The 19,649-nt window shown below is 35.8% G+C and overlaps 2 protein-coding genes across 2 annotated transcripts; one reads left to right on the top strand and one right to left on the bottom strand.

The window, feature by feature from the left end:
* Positions 353–6,713, bottom strand: LOC18593492 (aconitate hydratase, cytoplasmic). Its single transcript, XM_018124668.1, is given in 21 exon segments — positions 353–729; positions 857–1,099; positions 1,219–1,317; positions 1,402–1,881; positions 1,980–2,078; positions 2,410–2,531; positions 2,905–3,023; positions 3,150–3,217; positions 3,306–3,493; positions 3,785–3,858; positions 3,960–4,039; positions 4,130–4,186; positions 4,296–4,438; positions 4,542–4,560; positions 4,562–4,687; positions 4,788–4,949; positions 5,144–5,329; positions 5,437–5,529; positions 5,615–5,775; positions 5,937–6,041; positions 6,200–6,713. Coding segments are annotated over 21 exon segments (2,751 nt in total). The 5' UTR covers positions 6,258–6,713; the 3' UTR covers positions 353–660.
* LOC18593491 lies at positions 8,352–8,732 on the top strand. The gene has a single exon (XM_007020744.2). The coding sequence runs from the start codon at positions 8,352–8,354 to the stop codon at positions 8,730–8,732; it is 381 nt and encodes a 126-aa protein (XP_007020806.1).

Here is a 19,649-nt window from a genome sequence, read left to right as displayed (position 1 = left end):
GCTCTGTCTCACTGTTTGGCATGGTGCTTTTTTCTGTAATTTAAACTACTTTATATGTATCGAGGCTACACGATGCCAAATCCTGGTTACCTTTTTTCTATTCAATTTCTGCATCTTATTTACCTTTTTAGTATCAACATGATACTATTAATGACATTATATCTACTCCTTATCATGCTGTTCTTGTAAGAAAGCTAAACTATCTTAAAGCTTTTCTTTCTACACTACAAATTAGATAGAGGCTAGAGAGAATGAAGTAGTGATTTACATTTTCACAACAATAGTGCTTTGCGTTGTGATGGTACTTTAGGATTCATATAAATTCAATCTGTTGAAGTATATTATTAATAGATCAGAAAAACTATTTACTTGATCTTCGAATCAATTCATATCTTCTTAAAAGATAAAATTTAAGTTTTTTCTTTTATCCAAAAATAAGAACATCCATTATCATTTTCTTCTTTTCCTACTCTAATTAACAACAGATATGAACAACCCCAATTCCCCAGTAACCTAAACAGCAGTGCATTTCCTGGTATTACTGAGAACCTTGAAAAATCTGTGCTACTGATTGTCTGCTGAAGAACCCCACTACCCCAGAAAAACTTCAATCAATGGAGATTGCAATGTGAAGAGGCTGCTGATTTGAAGCTAGATTGCCTAATCCTTGTTCAGGTTACGAATGACATATGGAAGAATGCCTCCATGATTGAAGTACTCCAATTCCACCTGCAGAAAAATTTTCATGTAAGTCAAAACATTTGTTCGTATACGTAAAAGCCATTGGTTATGGTTCTGAATGCTTGGCAAAACCTTCCCCCTTTTCTCTTCCTAAAACTCTGTGTCTTTGACATACCTTTGTATCGAACCGGGCAGTGCATGTGAAGGATTTGCCGGTGTCAGTTGTGATGGTAACATCTTGGCCAGGTCTTATCTCCTTTATTTTACTTGGAAGGTCAATTGTATAACGCTCATGACCTGTTAATCGTAGAAAATCTGCATCCTCACCAGGCTTGAAACAAAGTGGAATGATCCCCATGCCAACCAGATTACTGCGATGGATTCTCTCGAAGCTCTTAGCAATCACAGCTTTGACTCCCTGGACAGAGCAGAAAAACCATTGGGGATGAAAGGGTGAATAGGAGAAGATAGAGAAGATGTGAAGAAGCATAAAACATGATGCTTGGATGTCAAGAAACAGTAAGTATGTGTCTGCACCAGTAACATTGAGCCCTTGGCAGCCCAATCTCGTGAGCTGCCACTTCCGTAATCTTCTCCAGCTAAGATAATAGTGTCCTGCCCAGCAGCCTTGTACCTCTGCAAGTTTATGATATTTCACTGGTTGGTAAATATGGTCTAAGCTGAAGTAAAGCATTTCTAAATAACAATGCCAACACTCACTGTTGCTGCATCATGTACATTAAGCTTATCTCCTATTGGAATGTGAATTGTCTTTGGACCAACTTCTCCCTTCAAGATCTTGTTAACTATGCGGATATTGGCAAATGCACCCCTTGCCATCACTTCATCATTGCCTCGACGACTACCATAAGAATTGAAGTCCCTCCGGTCCACTCCACGCTGAAGAAGATACTTAGCAGCAGGGCTATCCCTGTGGATACTACCAGCTGGGGAAATATGATCGGTAGTAATACTGTCACCAAAATTGAGTAAGCAATATGCATCTTTCACTTCATGCGGGCCTGGTGGTTCTACTGTCATGTTTTTGAAGTATGGAGGCTCATGAATATATGTCGAGTTTGGGTCCCAAGAGTAGAGAGTGGAAGCAGGGACAGCAAGCTGATTCCACATAGGATTGCCCTTTCTGATAGCTACATATGCGCTCTTGAACATATCAGGCAACACGCTCGATTGAGCCAACTGTCAGTGCATAGAGGTACACATTATTTTGGCTTACAATGTTAAGACAATATTTGTCCATTTTCTGAAATAGTTTCTCCAAGCACATCATATTTTACCTCTGCAATCTCTTCATTGCTAGGCCATATATCCCTGAAATACACGCTCTTACCATCTTTTCCTGTTCCTATAGGCTCTTTCTCGAAGTCAATATCAACCTGAAAGTATGACAGCAAGGAGTAAATGATTCAGTACCAGATTGCAAAGTTGCCAAGCATGTTGGCAAAGACAAAATCAGGTATCCTCTTAAACTACAACTCTTCCAACTTCAAACTTGATAATCTGGGTTGATACTGCATTTGGTGTCTTGCAAAAGCCAAAAGGCCAAGAAGTAACGCAATTTGCTCCTAATTTTTGGAACTCAATTGCTTGCATATTGAATGGTATCATCTGGATTGTCGAAGTTTCTGAAGCATGTCTACCCTTGAAGTAAAGTAATCAAGACCAGCAGAAAAACATGAGATGTACAAGTAATGGTTGTATACATACCGTGCCAGCAAGGGCATAGGCAACAACTAATGGAGGTGAAGCTAGATAGTTAGCTCTTGTCGGTGGATGAACTCGACCTTCAAAGTTTCTATTTCCGGAAAGAACAGCCGCAGCAACAATATCTATAACAGTAATCAAGATAGTAATGAGGGAAGTTGAATGACAGTAAAATGTAGCAGGTGAAAAATGTGAAAGCAGACAATTGCAGAAAAATAAAAAAGAACCTATAGTACAAACATAGATCAGGATGGTGAACCAAAGAGTTACACATGCAACAAGCTGGATTTGAAACAAGTTTAAGGAGTAGCCTATATTTCTAACAGAAAAGCATCAGCAATTCAGCATAACTTGCTGCAAATTTAACTGAAAAGTATCCTTGACCCCAAACTAAGAAGAAAAGCTTTAATCCGAAGCTCTCCTGGCAATTCATAAGCAAGTATGCAGCAACTACTAAGAAATGAAGAAACAGTTCTCCCTTTAACACAATGTTTTTACCATTTTCTGAAATTGCTGAAGCAACTGATTCATCGAGTTCTCCAGAATTTCCTATACAAGTTGTACAACCATAGCCAACAATATTAAAGCCCTGCTGGTTCAGGTATTTCTGCAACCCACTGCAGACACCAAAACAAGAATCAAATATAACAATTTCATAGATATTTTCTTGTCTTCTGAAGAAGGAAGAGAAGCAACATCGACAACTAACTCCTTCATCGAAATATAGCAAGTAATCAACATACCTCTGGAGCAAATATTTTGTCACAACTCCAGAACCAGGAGCAAGACTGGTTTTAACCCATGGCTTAACCTGAGATATATGATAAAGTGAAATATATTAGTACTTCCAAAGACTAACATACAGTACGGAGTAACACATTTAACAAGCTAACACTAACCTCCAAACCGAACTCACAGGCCTTCTTAGCAACAAGTCCAGCTCCAAGCATGACACTAGGATTTGATGTGTTTGTACAACTTGCAATAGCTGCAATGACAACACTACCATGCTTAAGTTCAGCAGGCAGTCCCTGAAAGGTGAACTTTGCAACCTTATTCTGTTCTTTCTTTGGCACAGCAAAACCTTGCAAGGAAACAAGGATCACAAGTTATGGCACTGAATACCAATATATGAGTAAATGAAGAATGTGTTCATTTGTTTAACCATGCAGACTGTGCATATGGAGGCAACCTTCATATTAAAAGCCTCGTATCCTCACCATGGGGGCTTTGTTGGGTGCATGCATATGGTAAGGTTTCACTCGGAAAACAACTCCATTTACTAATGAATTGTTTTCAGTAAACTAACACTACGGAAACTATTCATGCAAGAGGCTTCTGATGAACCAAGTGCACGGAAGCTGTCTGCATCTAACCTTGAATCCAAGTTTATTATCAAGACATGCATGCCAGTCAGCCTTCATTTCTTTCAAAGGGACTCGGTCATGAGGCCTGCAAGAAAGCATCAAAGAGAAAATCTGTGAATCAGCAAAAAAAAAAAAGGCAAATGAAAATGCATTGAAATAAGTGGCTAAGTCGGAAAAAGCACATACCTTTTTGGCCCTGAAACACAGGGTTCAACGTCAGCAAGGTCCAAATGGAGATAAGAAGTATATGCTCTTTCTTGTTGAGGCTGATCATGAAAATTGTCCCCTTGATGTCAGATTGATGATAGCAGTCTTAAATCTATCTTTCCTATCTAGCAGAGTTGAGGAAACACTACCTCATTGAAGTCGACAAACATCTTATTCCCTCGCAAACATGCTTCTATCATTGACCCCTTATCATATATAGAAAGCATAGTCAGGCCACCAACATAACTTCCATAACCATACTAATTCGAGCAAGTTAAAGGAAGGGAGGAACAAGAAGGAAATGAAAGAACTCACTGTCTCATCACTTCTGCCAGTTAACTTAAGGTACTGCAGTGTTACATGATCTACAGGGAAAAAGCCCATGGTTGCTCCATATTCAGGAGACATATTTGCAATTGTGGCTCGATCAGCCAATGATAATTCAGCCACACCCTAACCTACATGCACATTAAAAACAATCATGACAAGCATACAATCATTTACACTGGATGTTAATGGTTAACATATACATTTTTATAGATTTGTGATCGTAGAACTAACCATAAAACTCAACAAATTTTGCCAACAACACCATCCTTCCTCAACATCTGTGTCACAGTCAAAACCAGATCGGTAGCTGTGACACCATCTTGCAATTTCCCAGACAACTTGAATCCAACAACACCAGGCAATACCATGCTCATGGGCTATAAAGTTGCAAAATAAAGCATTAGAAAGAAAAAAAAAATTTAAGCTTTCAACTAGATAGCAATGCCTGAGAATAAAGAAAACAGGGGCAGAGATTACCTGGCCCAGCATTGCTGCCTCTGCTTCAATTCCTCCAACTCCCCAGCCAGCAACTCCTAACCCATCTATCATTGTTGTATGGGAATCAGTACCGACCACGCTGTCAGGAAATAGTATTCCGTCCTTGTTGAAGACAACACGTCCAAGGTATTCCAGGTTAACCTACAAATTCATTGAGAGACATACTCAATGACAAAGCATATGAAACAGAACAAATAACAGAAAAGCATTGAGCCGGGATAAACTTTAGCAATGCTGATAGCTTTGACCCTTCACAAGGGATTAATGATATCTGATGGAGGAAGAATTATTGCCCAATGCAAGTTTCAGATACAAAATGGCAAAAATATCTTTACCTGGTGAAGAATTCCTGAACCAGGAGGAACAACAAGCATGTTTTGAAAAACAGATGAACCCCATTTAATGAAAGCAAATCTCTCTTTGTTCCTCTGAAATTCAAGTTCCATGTTTGCTTGTACGGCATTTGCAGATCTTGTAACATTAACCTGAACTGAATGATCAACAACAAAGTCCACAGGGACCTGGATACAAAAATGAATAATCAGTTAACATGTTGCACCATCTACTGTCAAATATACTCATGCCTAAGTATGAAACAAAAAAGAGCATGTAATGGTCAATTACAAACCAGTGGATTAATCTTGTTTGGATCATTGCCAAGATTCTTCATAGCATCTCGCATGCTAGCAAGGTCAACCACAGCTGGAACTCCAGTATAATCCTGGTATACAAGAGACAAAAAGTTTACAGTTTGCCAGAGAAAATCCTAAGATAAGATTCAATGGTCACTTTGTGCTACAAATTACATGTAAGAGAACACGAGCAGGCTTGAAGGGGATTTCAACTTGCTTTGGTGATGTATTCTCCCAATCAATAATCCTTTCAACATCATCCTTGGTAACTTGAAAGTTGTCACAATTACGAATAGCAGATTCCAAAAGGATCCTTATGGAGTATGGCAGACGGTCTGCAATATTAGAACAAGAAGGAGCAAAAAACTAAGAAAAGGAAAGGGAAAGACGAGTTCTATGCAGTCATACAGTCAACAAGTTATTTCAATTCAAAGTATTCAATTTGTTTTTCTTTTTCCTGATATTTCAGTGCAGAAGACAGTGAAAGAAACCTTACCAATTCTTGGATCATTCAAAGCAGGTAAGCTATAGAATTTGCCAAACTCTTCACCCCCAGGCTTGGGAAGACTCGTTAGTATTGCTTTGAAAGCATGTTCAGAAGCTGAGCAGATTATAAGAAACACAACACCTATCAGTAAAACTTCAATAATCTGAATTTTAAAAAGTATGAGTCATGCTGCAATCGTGATCATTCATTGAAAGTTTCCCAGAAATCAAAAACAAAACCAAAAGCAGATAATCATGAAAACCATTTCATACCCAAATTGAGTTGGGGTGCCATAAGCCTTTTGTCAACAGGATCTTCACAAGCAGGCATCTTTCTTTCAGTTCATTAAGGACTATATATATATATATATTAGAAGGAGTTTCTTTTTTTTTTTTCCTTCCTCTTTGCTCTGAAGAGAATACAAACTGCTATTTGTCTGCGACCTGTGTTTCCTTTTATTCTATTCCCATGGGATATTAGAGCGTAATTTTCAAGTCTGTTCCGGTAACTCTGGATAAGTAATGGACATTGGTGGTGTCGCCCTGTAGGCAAAGATAGCTATTTGTACTACGTAAGACGTGCCGTTTCAAAATGAATTTCTTCTTATGTAACTTGCCAAGTTGGAGCTTTCTGACTTTTACCTGGTACCAGTATGACTCTCACGAAAATCTTCCCTCTTTCTGGGAAAGTGGCAGACCAAAGATGGAAGAGTATTAATCTAAATTTTTATGGATATCAATGACTGATTTGCTTTATCAGTGGATTTCCATGATCCACAAATTCCATTTCTGTCTATTACCAATCGAAAGAACAGGAAATACAGCCCAGATGACAGTTCAGTTTATCAAATATACTATCATTTTCCATACTTAGTGGTCCAGGAAGAGGGCAAATCAAACTTGTCTTCAAGGGGGGGAGGTGCAACTGCCCATTTAGGCTGTTAGTTAGGCAGCCGACACATCATGTTTTCCATGAAAGATAAGTTGGCCAGCTGGAAATTAATAGGGAGGATCAAACATTGAGGGCTAAGGTGAACAGAATCAGTAGGGGAGAAAAGTGGGAAGCCCCTTGGGAGTGGGTCAGGAACAGCATTAACTGGTGTAGAAAGAAAGGAAAAGCACAGGAATCTTCTGATTATGAGGAAAAAATAATGAGCAACCATGTGATAAACAAGTCAACAAATTGCAATTTAATTGCTTTAATTCTCAGCAACCAGTTGCAGTCCTCTCACTCAGGAGTATCTGATGCTTCCCCAACTTTGTCAACCAGACAGGGAAAAGAAACACCAGAATAAGAGCATCATCAACACCAAAAGCAATGATTTATGTTGATTTTAAATGTTTTACAGGACAACAGATGTAGCTGTGGCACTTCCTTTTAAACATCCAAAAATCATATTTTAGTATCCTTCAAGATATCCCTGATATTGCCAAATAAAGCTTTTCAAGATCTTGACCTCCAACTTTTTACCTGTAAATTATATATATACTCCTGGTAGAGTAGTACCAGCAACAAAGAACATAGATGGGATGTCAAAATTAAGAGAAAGTTGATGTAGAAAAGAAAAGAAAAGAAAAGAAAATGAAAACTCTGAGGCCATCAAGGATTGGTATACACTAAAATACAAAATGGGCTTTTCATGGGCAAAGTAAAGTGTCAATTCCATATAAAGATTTGGACTTCAAAATTCCAAAAAGGTCTCTGTCCTGACTGTTTTTCCACGATTAAAAGATGTAATTGAAAAAAAAAAGAGATAAAAAGAGACGTGACTCTCACTTGACACAAAGATCAAAAAGAAGAAATATGCCACTAAAACAAATTGAACCAACACCTTCATGACTGCAGGGAAATTGTTGGTTCAGGTTATGAATTTTTATTATACTGGAGGTAAATCCGCATACATTCGGCTCAACTTATAACCCTTCAGAATGCGGTTCAACCATCAAACACATCACAATTCTCCTCTTTTTGTGTCTATGTGGTAAAATTTGATAATCCTGTTAAAACCTTTGTTCAAGCTTCACAACCTCTCCTGCAGCCTCCACGTGACCAAGTGTGGGGCTTCTTTTGTTTATTGTATAGATTACTATGTAGATCGGAAACGTTTAATTCATGTATTAATAAATTCAACCTCAAGCCTCCAATTTTTCAATGACCTTCTCCTACTCTAATAAACAAGAGAAGTCACGTGGTTGAGTCCAGTCCTAACTGTCCATGCATTTCCCGCCTTACCCTTTTTGTCATTGCCCTGAAACTTTTCTCTCTCTTTCTTACTCAGCCCTGAAATTTTCCCTCCCTTGTTTTCCCGCCTCTCAAACACTCCTCTTTTTATAGGATCGAAAAACCCCATCTTTCTCTCCAAAGTAAAAAAAAAAAAGAGAAACCTTGCTCCATATCCATCTAAGGTTCCCCTGAAACTCCTAAATGAAACCCATTTCAAGATCCTGCAAAGCTGAAGCATTCCACAAGTATCTAAAGCCAGGAGCTTTAGCCCAATTGAGAGACTCCAAAATCAATGCCAGATCCCACAAGCTGAACTCAGTACGACTTGACTCAGTCCCAACTCAGATTCCAAGCCAAACCCAGATCCAAATTTCAGATTTTGATCAAATCCCAAGGTTCCTGAACAAGATCTATGGTGGTCCATGTTGTCTTCAAAGAAAGAAGCTTTTGGCTACTAAATCTGTCTTGCTGGTCAATTTGGAAACTTCTGGTCAAAGCTTAGAATCTAGGGAGAGTAGAAGTAATAGACATGGTGAAAATTTGTTGATTAATGTGTTAAATAATGATGTTGTTGCTCATTGAATCAAGTGGTCATTGAAAAGAAATGGGTTTTCTTTCTTTGCTTTCTCTTGCAAAGTTGCTTCCTTTTTGTAATCTTAGATTTTCTATAGCAATTGAATTTGAAGTTTAGTTTACAATTACGTTGAAATTAACCCCAAAATTTGCCTCCTTTTGTTGATGAAACAAGTGTTAGTAAGTTATAACTGCTGATGTTTGATTATTAATTGAAAAAAGTGCAGTTATTGCCAATGATTTTTTATGGTAGGGAAGTCAATGAGGTTTTGTTGATTTAACTCAAGATTAATTTTCTTGTCCATATGATGAAGTAGTCAATCAAAAGGAAATGTAGTTGTTTGTCTTTGTCACATCTTTAATTCTTTTTCTAGTTTGCTCTAATTTCATGCATCAAAATGACAAGGACCAGGAAGGATTTGGTCAAACTGCAATAATGGTTGATGCTTTCTTGGTTGAATCTGAAAATAAAGTATGGACAGAACTAAAGTTGCTGTATGAAGCAACAAACTAGAGAAAGAATTTTAAAGAAGAATAGAAATTGTTCTGATGAAGGCACACTTTATTCATACTAGACATCCTTATTTATATACAAAAAAGGTAGTTACATGCATAACACTTGTCAAGACATGGATTTAAGTATTAAGACATGGATTACAAGTGTTAAAAGGAAGTTTAAAAACAATTTACTACAAGTAATTGCATGTCTAAATCCAAATAACCAGCAACTGTATGTCTTTATCCAAATAATCAGCAACTGCACATACACAGACACCAAGCCATGCAAGTATTATTCTTAACACCTTTCCTTAATGCTTGCATTATTCACCATAAGTATTTCTCGATTATGTTCAAACTTAGCCTTAGAAAGAGGCTTAGTCATAATGTCAGTAGCTTGATCATCAGATGAGCAATATTGTACAAGAATTTCACCTTTCTTTTGTGCATCTCTCAAGGCATGATATTTTACATGAATGTGTTTAGTTCTCCCATGGAAAACTGGATTTTGTGCTATTGATATGGCATATTTGTTGTCAACAAACACCTTTGTAGGATTCATCAATGGCATTCCAAGATCAAGTAGAATTTTTCTCAACCATATCCCTTGGTTTGCAGCTACAGCAGCTACTACGTACTCTGCTTCTGCTAAGGATTGTGCCACTGATTCTTGCTTGTGTGAATTCCATGAAAACACTCCATTCCCAAGAGTAAATACATATCCAGAGGTACTTTGGCATCATCAATGCTACCTCCCCAATCACTATCAGAAAATCCTACAAGTTCAGTGGTTTTAGCTTGTATGAATGCAACACCATAGCTTGCTGTACCTTTTAGATACCTCAAAATCCTTTTGGCTGCTGTGAGATGTGATTGACATGGCTGTTGCATGAATCGTGACAAGTAATTAACAGCAAACATAAGTTCTGGTCAAGTAGAACATATATAGAGAAGGCAACCAATTAAACTTCTATATTCACTGGGATTGTAGAGCTTGTTACTTAAGCCGACTGACAGTTTCTCTTTTGCATTCAAAGGAGTTTCAGTTGTCTTGCAATTGTTCATGTTGAATCGTTTCAACACCTCTGTTATGTAGTTTTGTTGAATCAGGTGAATACCACTCCTTGTTTATGACACTTCAAGTCCCAGAAAATAAGTCATCAAACCCAAATCTGACATGTTGAATTCTTTCTTCATTGATGTTTTAAGTTTAGCAATACCTTTTGTATTTGCACCTGTTATTAAAAGATCATCAACATATAATGATACAATTAGAGAGTTGGCAGAACCTCCTTCCATCACATATAATGTGGCCTCATTCAAACTTTTGTGAAACCCTTGATTATGCAAGTAAGAGTCAATCCTACTATTCCATGCACGTGGTGCTTGCTTTAACCCATATAAGGCTTTATGTAGCCTATATACTTTGTCTTTATCAGCTTCTACTTCAAATCCCATGGGTTGTTCCACATATATTTCTTCATTTAGTCTGCCATTTAAAAATGCAGACTTAACATCCAGATGAAAGACTTTCCAACCATGAGTAGCTGACAGTGTAAAGAGAAGCCTGATAGTATCCAACCTTGCTACAGGAGCAAAAGTATCAAAATAATCTACTCCTGGCATTTGAGAAAAACCCTTTGCAACAAGCCTTGCTTTGCTTTTATTTAGAGAACCATCTGCATTCATCTTTTTCTTAAAGATCCATTTCACGCCAATCACTTGTCTATGTTTTGGTCGATCAACAAGAGTCCAAGTCTTGTTTTTCTCAATCATTGCAATTTCTTTTCTCATAGCGGATCTCCATTCCTTGTGAAGTGCAGCTTCATCAAATGAGGTAGGTTCTGCTATTGCAACTTGACATCTGTTGTATATGTCTTGAATAGTGCGAGAACCTTGTACAGGTGTTTCATCAGTGACTTCATCAAGATCAAGTTCACCACCATCATCATTCTGACTTTAAACAACATTATTTGATTCTTTGACTTGCTTTTCATTCCAATCCCAGCTAAGTTCTTCATCGAACGTGACATCTCTGCTAATGAAAATCTTACCAGAGTCAATTTGATATATGCGGTAGGCTTTTGATTGTAGACTGTACCTTATAAATATTCCTTTCACCGCCTTTGATTGTAATTTATCTCTTAGCACATTAGGGACATGTTGATAACAAATACACCCAAAAACACGTAGATGACTTACTGATGGCTTTTTTTCGAACCAAGCTTCATATGAAGTCACAATTCTCAAGGCTCTTGTGGGAAGAATGTTCAGCAAGTATACAGCTGTATTGGCTGCTTCCGCCCAAAAACTCTTTGATAGCTCCTTTTCAAATAAAAGACACCTAGTCATTTCTATTATAGTTCTATTGTTCCTTTCACTAACTCTGTTATGTTGAGGAGTGTAAGGAGCTGTGAGTTGATGTTGAATCCCTTCCTTCTCAAGATATTGAGAAAATTCTAAAGACTTGTACTCTCCACCATTGTCAGATCTCAGTATTTTAATTTTCCTCCCAGATTCTTGTTCAACTTTAGCCTTGAACTTCAAAAAGAGATTAAACACTTCAAATTTATGTTTCATAAAATAAATCCAACACATTCTGGAAGCATCATCAATGAAGATTAGAAAAAACTTGCTTCCATTTAGAGATTCTTCACTCATAGGACCTCCAATGTCAGTGTGAACAAGTTCAAGCTTCATGGTTGCTCTATTTGATTAAGCAGATAGAAATGGCTTCTTAGCAGATTTCCCAAACTGACATGTACTACAAACTTGATTTGATTCAGTTAAGGAAGGTAAATTCTCCATCAAGCCTGACTTGCTAGCCTGTACCAAGGAACCAAGATTACAATGTCCAAACCGTTTATGCCAAAGTGTTATCATATTCGATTTTACCTCAAAGGTTGGAAAACAAACATCTTCCAAATTTACAGGAAAGCATTTCCTTTTCATAGGAACATTCATAACAAACTCACCCGATGAATCACACACAGTACATGATTTATCTTTAAAAAGTAAGACATACCCATCATCCATCATTTGGCCTACACTTAGCAGATTTTGAGCAATATCAGGAACAAGCAACACTTCTTTGACATATTTGCTTCCCAGGGAAGTTTGAATGTTGATTGTACCTTTCCCTACTGCATATAGATATTTGCCATCACTAATTTCAACACTAGATTGATGCAGAGTATCAAGTTCAGTAAAGACTTCTTTGTTGGAGGTCATGTGATTTGAACAACCACTGTCCAACAACCATTGATTTGAGTCAACTACCTTGGGTCGTGTCAAGGTCATAAACAACTACTTTTCGGCAACATCAGCCTTCTCATCTGCTTGTGATGCCTTATCATGCTTCTCCGGTTTATTTTTACATACCTTCTCAATGTGACCCAATTGATTGCATGCACGACACTTGACACTCGGTCTAAACCAGCAGTAGGCCTCTGAATGATTTCTTTTCTTGCAATGAGAGCACATCTGAAACTTGCTCTTTTTCCCATGAGTTTTGTTATATTAAACCCTTTCTTTTTCTTTCTCCTTCTGATCACCTGAGCCTTTTTTTATTCTTGACTCACCTCTTGTTTTTCCTTTCATCTTTGCAAATAAAGCGTTTTCAGATGTATTATCACTTCGCATTGCTCTCATTTGCTCTGCGGCTTGGAGTGCATTTACTACATCAGTAAGAGTCAAGGTTGAGAGGTCCTGTGACCCTTCTAATGATGTAATTGTAGATTCAAATTTTTCTGGTAGAGACACAAGAACTTTTTGGACTACACGGCTTTCAGAAAAATTCTTTCCCAACAGCCGCACCTGGTTCACCACTCGCATGATTTTGTTAATGTAGTCTTTAACATTTTCAGTATCTTTCATTCTCAAAGTCTCAAATTCTCTCAATAAATTCATTACCTGCATCTGTTTTGTCCTCTTTGAACCTTGGAATTCTTCCTTCAGTTTGTCCCATGCCTCTTTTGCTGATTTGGCTCCCATTATTCTTGTAAATACAGCATCGAAACAACCCCATGGATACATGCCAGCGCTCTGTAGCGCTTAGCAACTTCCTCACTATGTTGTTTAATTTGTGCGAGGGTTGCATTTTCTCTCAAGACAAGTACTTCACCTCCAGATTCTATGACATCCCAAAGATCGTAACCACGAAGATAGGCTTCCATCTTAACTGACCAAATTGCATAATTCTCTCCATTGAAGTTTGGTGGAGATTGATGACTAAGAATATTGCTGGAGGCCATTTTGTATGAAGATGGTTTTCTTAAGGTTTCGAGAAATGACTTTGTTTTAATTGTCTTACAAACATAGCCCCTTAAGATCAAAATAGGCTTTAGATACCATGAAGATAAAGTATGGACAGAACTAAAGTTGCTGTATGAAGCAACAAACCAGATAAGGAATTTTAAATAAGAACAGAAATTGTTCTGATGAAGGCACACTTTATTCATACTAGACACCTCTATTTATACACAAAAAAGGTAGTTACATGCATAACACTTGTCAAGACATGGATTCAAGTGTTAAGGCATGGATTACAAGTGTTAAAAGGAAGTTTAAAAACAGTTTACTATAAGTAACTGCATGTCTAAATCCAAATAACCAGCAACTGCATGTTTTTATCCAAATAATCAGCAACTGCACATACACGGACACCAAGCCATGCAAGTATTATTCTTAACAGAATCAATTGTTGTTGATGGGCTACAACATGGATTGTAGTTTTTATATTGAATCAAGTTTTGAAAGACTTGAACAGGACACATTTATCTTAATGGTTTCTATCTAACTAAATTTTACAATTTAATATGTGTTCCAGCTCTGCTGTGGAAATTTCTGTCTTAGGATCAAAATCTCAGTATTCCAATTTGTCTTGTCAGAACTCAGAACTGTCTATGTTGCTTTATGGTTCATAGTTGAGAAGTTGCTATGCAGCAATGTTTCTGTTTAGGCTGATATAAGCATGTTTGGCATCAATAACAAGATGATGATCTAACAAAAATGCATATAGCATGAAGAGAAACTTGGTAATTAGATGGGGTAGAAACTTGGGAATTAGATGTAATACCCCTAACAAAGTATTTATTATAAAAACATTTAAATTTATTAAGTTATAGTTTTATAAAGATAATAAGTAGATATTATTTTAGTATTTTATTTATTTATAATTATGACTTTGAGTGTCTTAATAATTAAAAAATAGAAGAAGAGATTTTTAAGTAAATAAAGAAATTTAATTAAAATCAGTTTATTTATCACGTTTAAGTTAATAGGGATTAGGATCAGTTTTATTCATCACGTTTAAGTTAGTGGAGTTGGGTAGTTTACAAGTTTTAAAAGAATAGACAGTAACTCATGTCAGTTTATTTATCAGACTCAAACAATAGGCAGTCAGAAGAGCTTAATACCAGAGAAAAAGAAAGACAAAGGAAAGGGAAAAGTATTTAAGAGATTGCTGATTAAGGTATGTTTGGGATTATATTTTCATAGTTTGGGTACAAAAAGCCTTAAATTATTTATATTTTTTTACATTTTTTTTCAAATTTTGCACTTTTTTGATGACTTTCTGGTGGCATGATGGGTATCAATGGAAAGGTATTGAAAAGATATTTCCAATGGTTTTTGTAGCATCTAGTTTGGCCTTGTGGTTAAAAAGATACAAAATTTTAAAGTTAATTAGAAACCTAGTTTTCAACAGTTTTGACAACCCAATTTTAGGTCACCGAAACTCAATATTCCGGCAACGTTTTTGGTCATTTCTTTAAGGGCTTTTGTAATATGAAATAAGGTGTTTAATTTGGCATCAATGGCTCGGTTAGAAGCTTCCTGTGTTAAGAGAATTAAAGCCTCAAAATAGGCTCGTTGATATCGAAAACTCAGAAATCTGGATATTTTTGTGACGATTTTGAGAATTTTGATTTTCAAAACTTGAGAATTTTGTATTCTTTTAATCGAAACAAATTTCGGTGTTGTAGTATGATATGAATACTTCATATTGGTGTTGATTTCATCACTGGAAATTATTCGAGTTAAAAGTTACAAATACTCAAATTAGCCCAAATGGCCATCCAGATTCTGAAAATTCTAGAAAACAGAAAATTCTTTTAATTTTTTTAAAAATTTGATTTTAATTAATATATGATAAATTCTGTTGTAAACTTCATAAATACTGGATATTTGATTTCTATTGTATTTTTTTATATCTAAAAGTATATATATATATATATTATAAATTTATTTCTTAAATTAGTAAATTTTATTAAAATATCAAAAAATTTTATGAAAAAAATTTTAAATATGATTTTTATGCATGAAATTAGTGTTATCTTTTATTCTGAAATTAAAATCCTTACTGATTTTATGATTTAAGTTTAATTCTCAACTTTATTGAAAATTTTATTAATTTAAAAATATATATAATAATAAAATATTACCTTATTAATCGAAAATGTTCATAAATTGTACTAGAGATCGCTACACACCCTAAGTGTTTAGGATGGTCAGCGAAATGTTGCCTTATAGAATCTAGTTCCAAATTTAGTTCTGATTTTTGTATGTGTTTCTTGACATATTAGGCTACTAGGAGGATTTTCTACTGTGTTAATTGAACCTGAAATTAACAACATCAGGTAAGTAACTGATATCCCTTCAGTGTTTTCACACCCTAAAAATTAACCTCAATCTGAATTTGTACATGAGATATAATATTTTGTCTTATGATTTATTAAAATCGGGTTGAGCATGCAAAATGTATATGTATATGAGTTTATATGTTGGATTTAGAATATGGTTTATGCAAAACGTGATTTTTGATTTTGAAATTTGTTCATGACTTTATATAATGTATGCATATATGTTTTTGAGAATATAAACATAAATATTTAGTCTGAAATGAATATACTTTTGATGTGCATGAGATATGCTTGAGAAATTTGATATACTGTTTTATGAATTTTGGGTAATCTAAAAATATATATTTATGTTTTGTCTCCTAGTATGGTTATGCTCTGACCCTGCCAATGGGGGTTAAATGTTGGTCATGTCGATATGTATTATGTGATTAGAGATTGATCTCCCAACCGCACCACCGGTTACAAAATAGTGGTACTTGTGATATCTGTTCAGTGCAGCCAATGGTTGCTTTTGATATACTTCTGACCCGTGCTATCGGAGTTAATTGTGGTTCTATTTCTGACCTATGCCACATGGTTTAAGTGTGGTCGTAGTATGTTACAGGAGACCATTTAAATTTAAATATTGTGAATATATTTGTTCTGTTATTTGAATGTGAAAGTTTTGAAGTATATGATTTTGAATAAGATTACCCAATATTTTGTCTTGGCATTTATAAATAATATTTTAGCTTTAAGCATGCTTCATCCGGCTGAAGGGATGTTAGTTACTTGTTGAGTAGTTTGACTCACTCCTTCTTTCAAAATTTTTTTCAGGTTGTGATTTGATCAACCACGCAGGAATTTCGGGAAGTGATGTTTAATCTAGTAACATTTAAATTGTCTAAAATTTATTTAAATATTATGAACATCAAATTATCTTAATTAGTATTCAGACTTTTATCTTCACATAGTAGCTTTATGATTTTGGAGATTTAATTCTGAATATTGTCGAATTATGATCTTTAAAATTTCTATCGACAGATTTAGTTTTATGAATCACTATATTCTTCAGGTATATCAGTCTCTTTTAGTAACAGGTATAAGATATATGTTTTAAAGCCTTACATGTCTGTGAGGTTATATCTTACAGGTATGCAGCGTCTATCATATCTCGGGTTTGGGGTGTGACATTAGAACCACTATATATTGATTGAAGGGGTCTTCAATTAGTATGACAACGAAATTCCTAAGCATTTTAGTTGAAATTTGTGAAGTCTGAAGAATTCTGCATTTCTTAGTTCTTACTGCCAAGTTTATATACAGCTTTGCTGAAACTAGACAACCGATGTAGTTCACAAAATCTCTCAGTTTTTCCCAGTTGAATGATTAGCCCTTTATGTTTATGTCATTATCCTGGATCTTGTCTTCTGAACCTCTCTGATCCAAACCTTCTCATGGGCCTTGGTTTACTAGTATTTGTTTTGGTGACTCATGCCAGTCACCTGCATCTATGTTATTCTTGTTTCTTATCCTGCATAGCAAATTAATCCAAAAATTGCTGCTTGTTTTATAATTTTAGCTTTGAAACGATGGCATAGGTGTTGATAAATTTATGCTGCTTGGCAGTTGTTCGAATGTGTCAACAACAGCCAGTGTGTCTTTCAAGCCTAGAAAGGAAATTAGCAACAATTCATTGATTTAACTCAACATTAATCCTTTTTTTCCTTCGATAGTCAAACATGTTTGAAAGGGAAATCATCATGCTGAAGGCGGCATAAGGTTGTACAAGTATGAATGTTCATGATGAACACTCAAGATCTTAACAAATTGATCCTCTGGTTCAGATATGGAGGCACGATATCCATTCTTTTTACATGGCACCGTAGCATTTCCCTTCTGAAGGTTCTGAACTCATTCCTAATATCCTTACTCTTCTAGCTTCTCTACTTTCATCCATTTAAAAGGAGAAACATATTGAAGAATTTGTTAGTATGGATTTGTGAAAAGTATAAGATATTGCTGTTTCTTTCATTTTGAATCAGGTTCAAGGTTTTGCACTTGAATAGATAAGATCTACTATTTCTTTGATGCTTATGCAACTCACTTGAGCATCTGTCCTGCTCTGTCACGAAAAGTTTGCGTATTGAGACTAACTGCTGTTAAAAGCTGAAAGTGTTACTTGTAGGATTCAATTAGTCTCTGCTTTTGCTTTGGTGAAAGGATAACTAGGAAGTTAAGAAGTGTGACATGCTGAATGGAGGGTTATTACCAGCGACACTAAAAATTTTAAGCTCTTGTATTGTAGTTTGGCGTTAAGTATCACCATTTGAGAATCCTATAATTCTTATTGGGAATGTGTAGATATTTCCTTTTCCCGAATGAATAATGAAGCCTGTATGTTTCTATCACTGACTCAGGTCTAGCTAACCAATAGTTTGGGCCCCAAAACATAGTCCTTTCTTACCTGTTCTGAACCAAACTTGTCATTGGCCTGTGTTTGCTAATTGTTTATCGGTGACTGTGATCTAATGATCTATCATTTCTTGAATGTCACTTTAGTTTTCTGAACTAAGTAGAAAGAAAATCTTAATAGCTAGTCCAGAATATCAACTCATAAAATTGATATGCCATGCAGTCTGTGGCAGCATGTAATAAAAACCAATCAGATTCTGGCAGATATGTGCTTTTGGTAGGTCTTAAATGTTATGAATTTGAGATTTTCTGGTCTTAACTTGAGGATCCTAGTCACTTTTGTATTGAACCATTTGATAGGTTTAGTTTCCTTGTACTGAGTTTGTAATTCTTCAAACCTTTATGCTGATTCTGTCTGAAACATGAGCAGTTCCTTATTATGCATCTGTTGTTCTCAACAAGTTTGATCAGCTGAGTCAAAGTTGACTATTCTGTCTTCTGATCTTGGAAAAGAAAAAAAAAATGCCCTCTAGATCAAATATGATGCCGGCAAGATCCTAAAGATAACAGTATTCCAGATTTCAGGAAATCAAGCAGATCAATAAAGAGACCACATGCATGGAAAGTATGGTGCTTTTTTTAGTTATCACTTATCACATCCTTATGTTAGTATTATTACTTTTTGAAAGATCAGCTATGAACAATACTTGGACTTTACAATAAAAGGTTCAAGCATGACTTTCAGTCTTATCAGTGCCTGCAGATTCAGTTGCAATCTGATAATAAAGTTCCCACCACCCATAAAGTGAAACTAAAAGCTGATAACAACTATAGAATTTGTACACATATAGAGAATATGAGTAATATCAGGTTATGCAGACATTCTAACCATGTTTAGGTATATGTTCATATGATACCAGAAACTAATATGAATATGAGGTAATTATGAAGAGGAAGCTGATGGTGCAGTAGTCCTGAAACCTGCAGTTCTTGAAATTCTTTATAGTTTTAGTTGATCCTTCACTAAATTTTCTCAAAGATGGAACCTGACAGGGTTTTCCAACTTCAGGTGGCTTCTCTTTTTACTTGCTAGGCAAGGGTTTTTACCTTCAAAATAGTGTCTGTTTTCTGAAGATCTAATACATGAACTGAAGTGACTTTTCATGGATTTGTTCAAGTACCTGACTTGATATATAAGTCTTTCTCTGCAATTATTCAAGACACGAAGAAGAAAATCAGTTGATCAGACTCAATGCAATGATTATTCCACTGAATTTGAAGAATGATAGATGGAATCTTGTTCTTATCCTAAAATCATCCACATTTCAGTCATGATTGCTCATCCTTTTCCTTTAGGGAGGAGAGCTCATGTCTTCACCTTAAAATGGCAGTT

Source organism: Theobroma cacao, chromosome 7, assembly GCF_000208745.1.
Source record: "Theobroma cacao cultivar B97-61/B2 chromosome 7, Criollo_cocoa_genome_V2, whole genome shotgun sequence".
In the NCBI taxonomy this organism is placed as follows: domain Eukaryota; kingdom Viridiplantae; phylum Streptophyta; class Magnoliopsida; order Malvales; family Malvaceae; genus Theobroma; species Theobroma cacao.
Note: the sequence above shows the minus strand (reverse complement) of the source record. Positions and strands in the feature narration are given on the sequence as shown.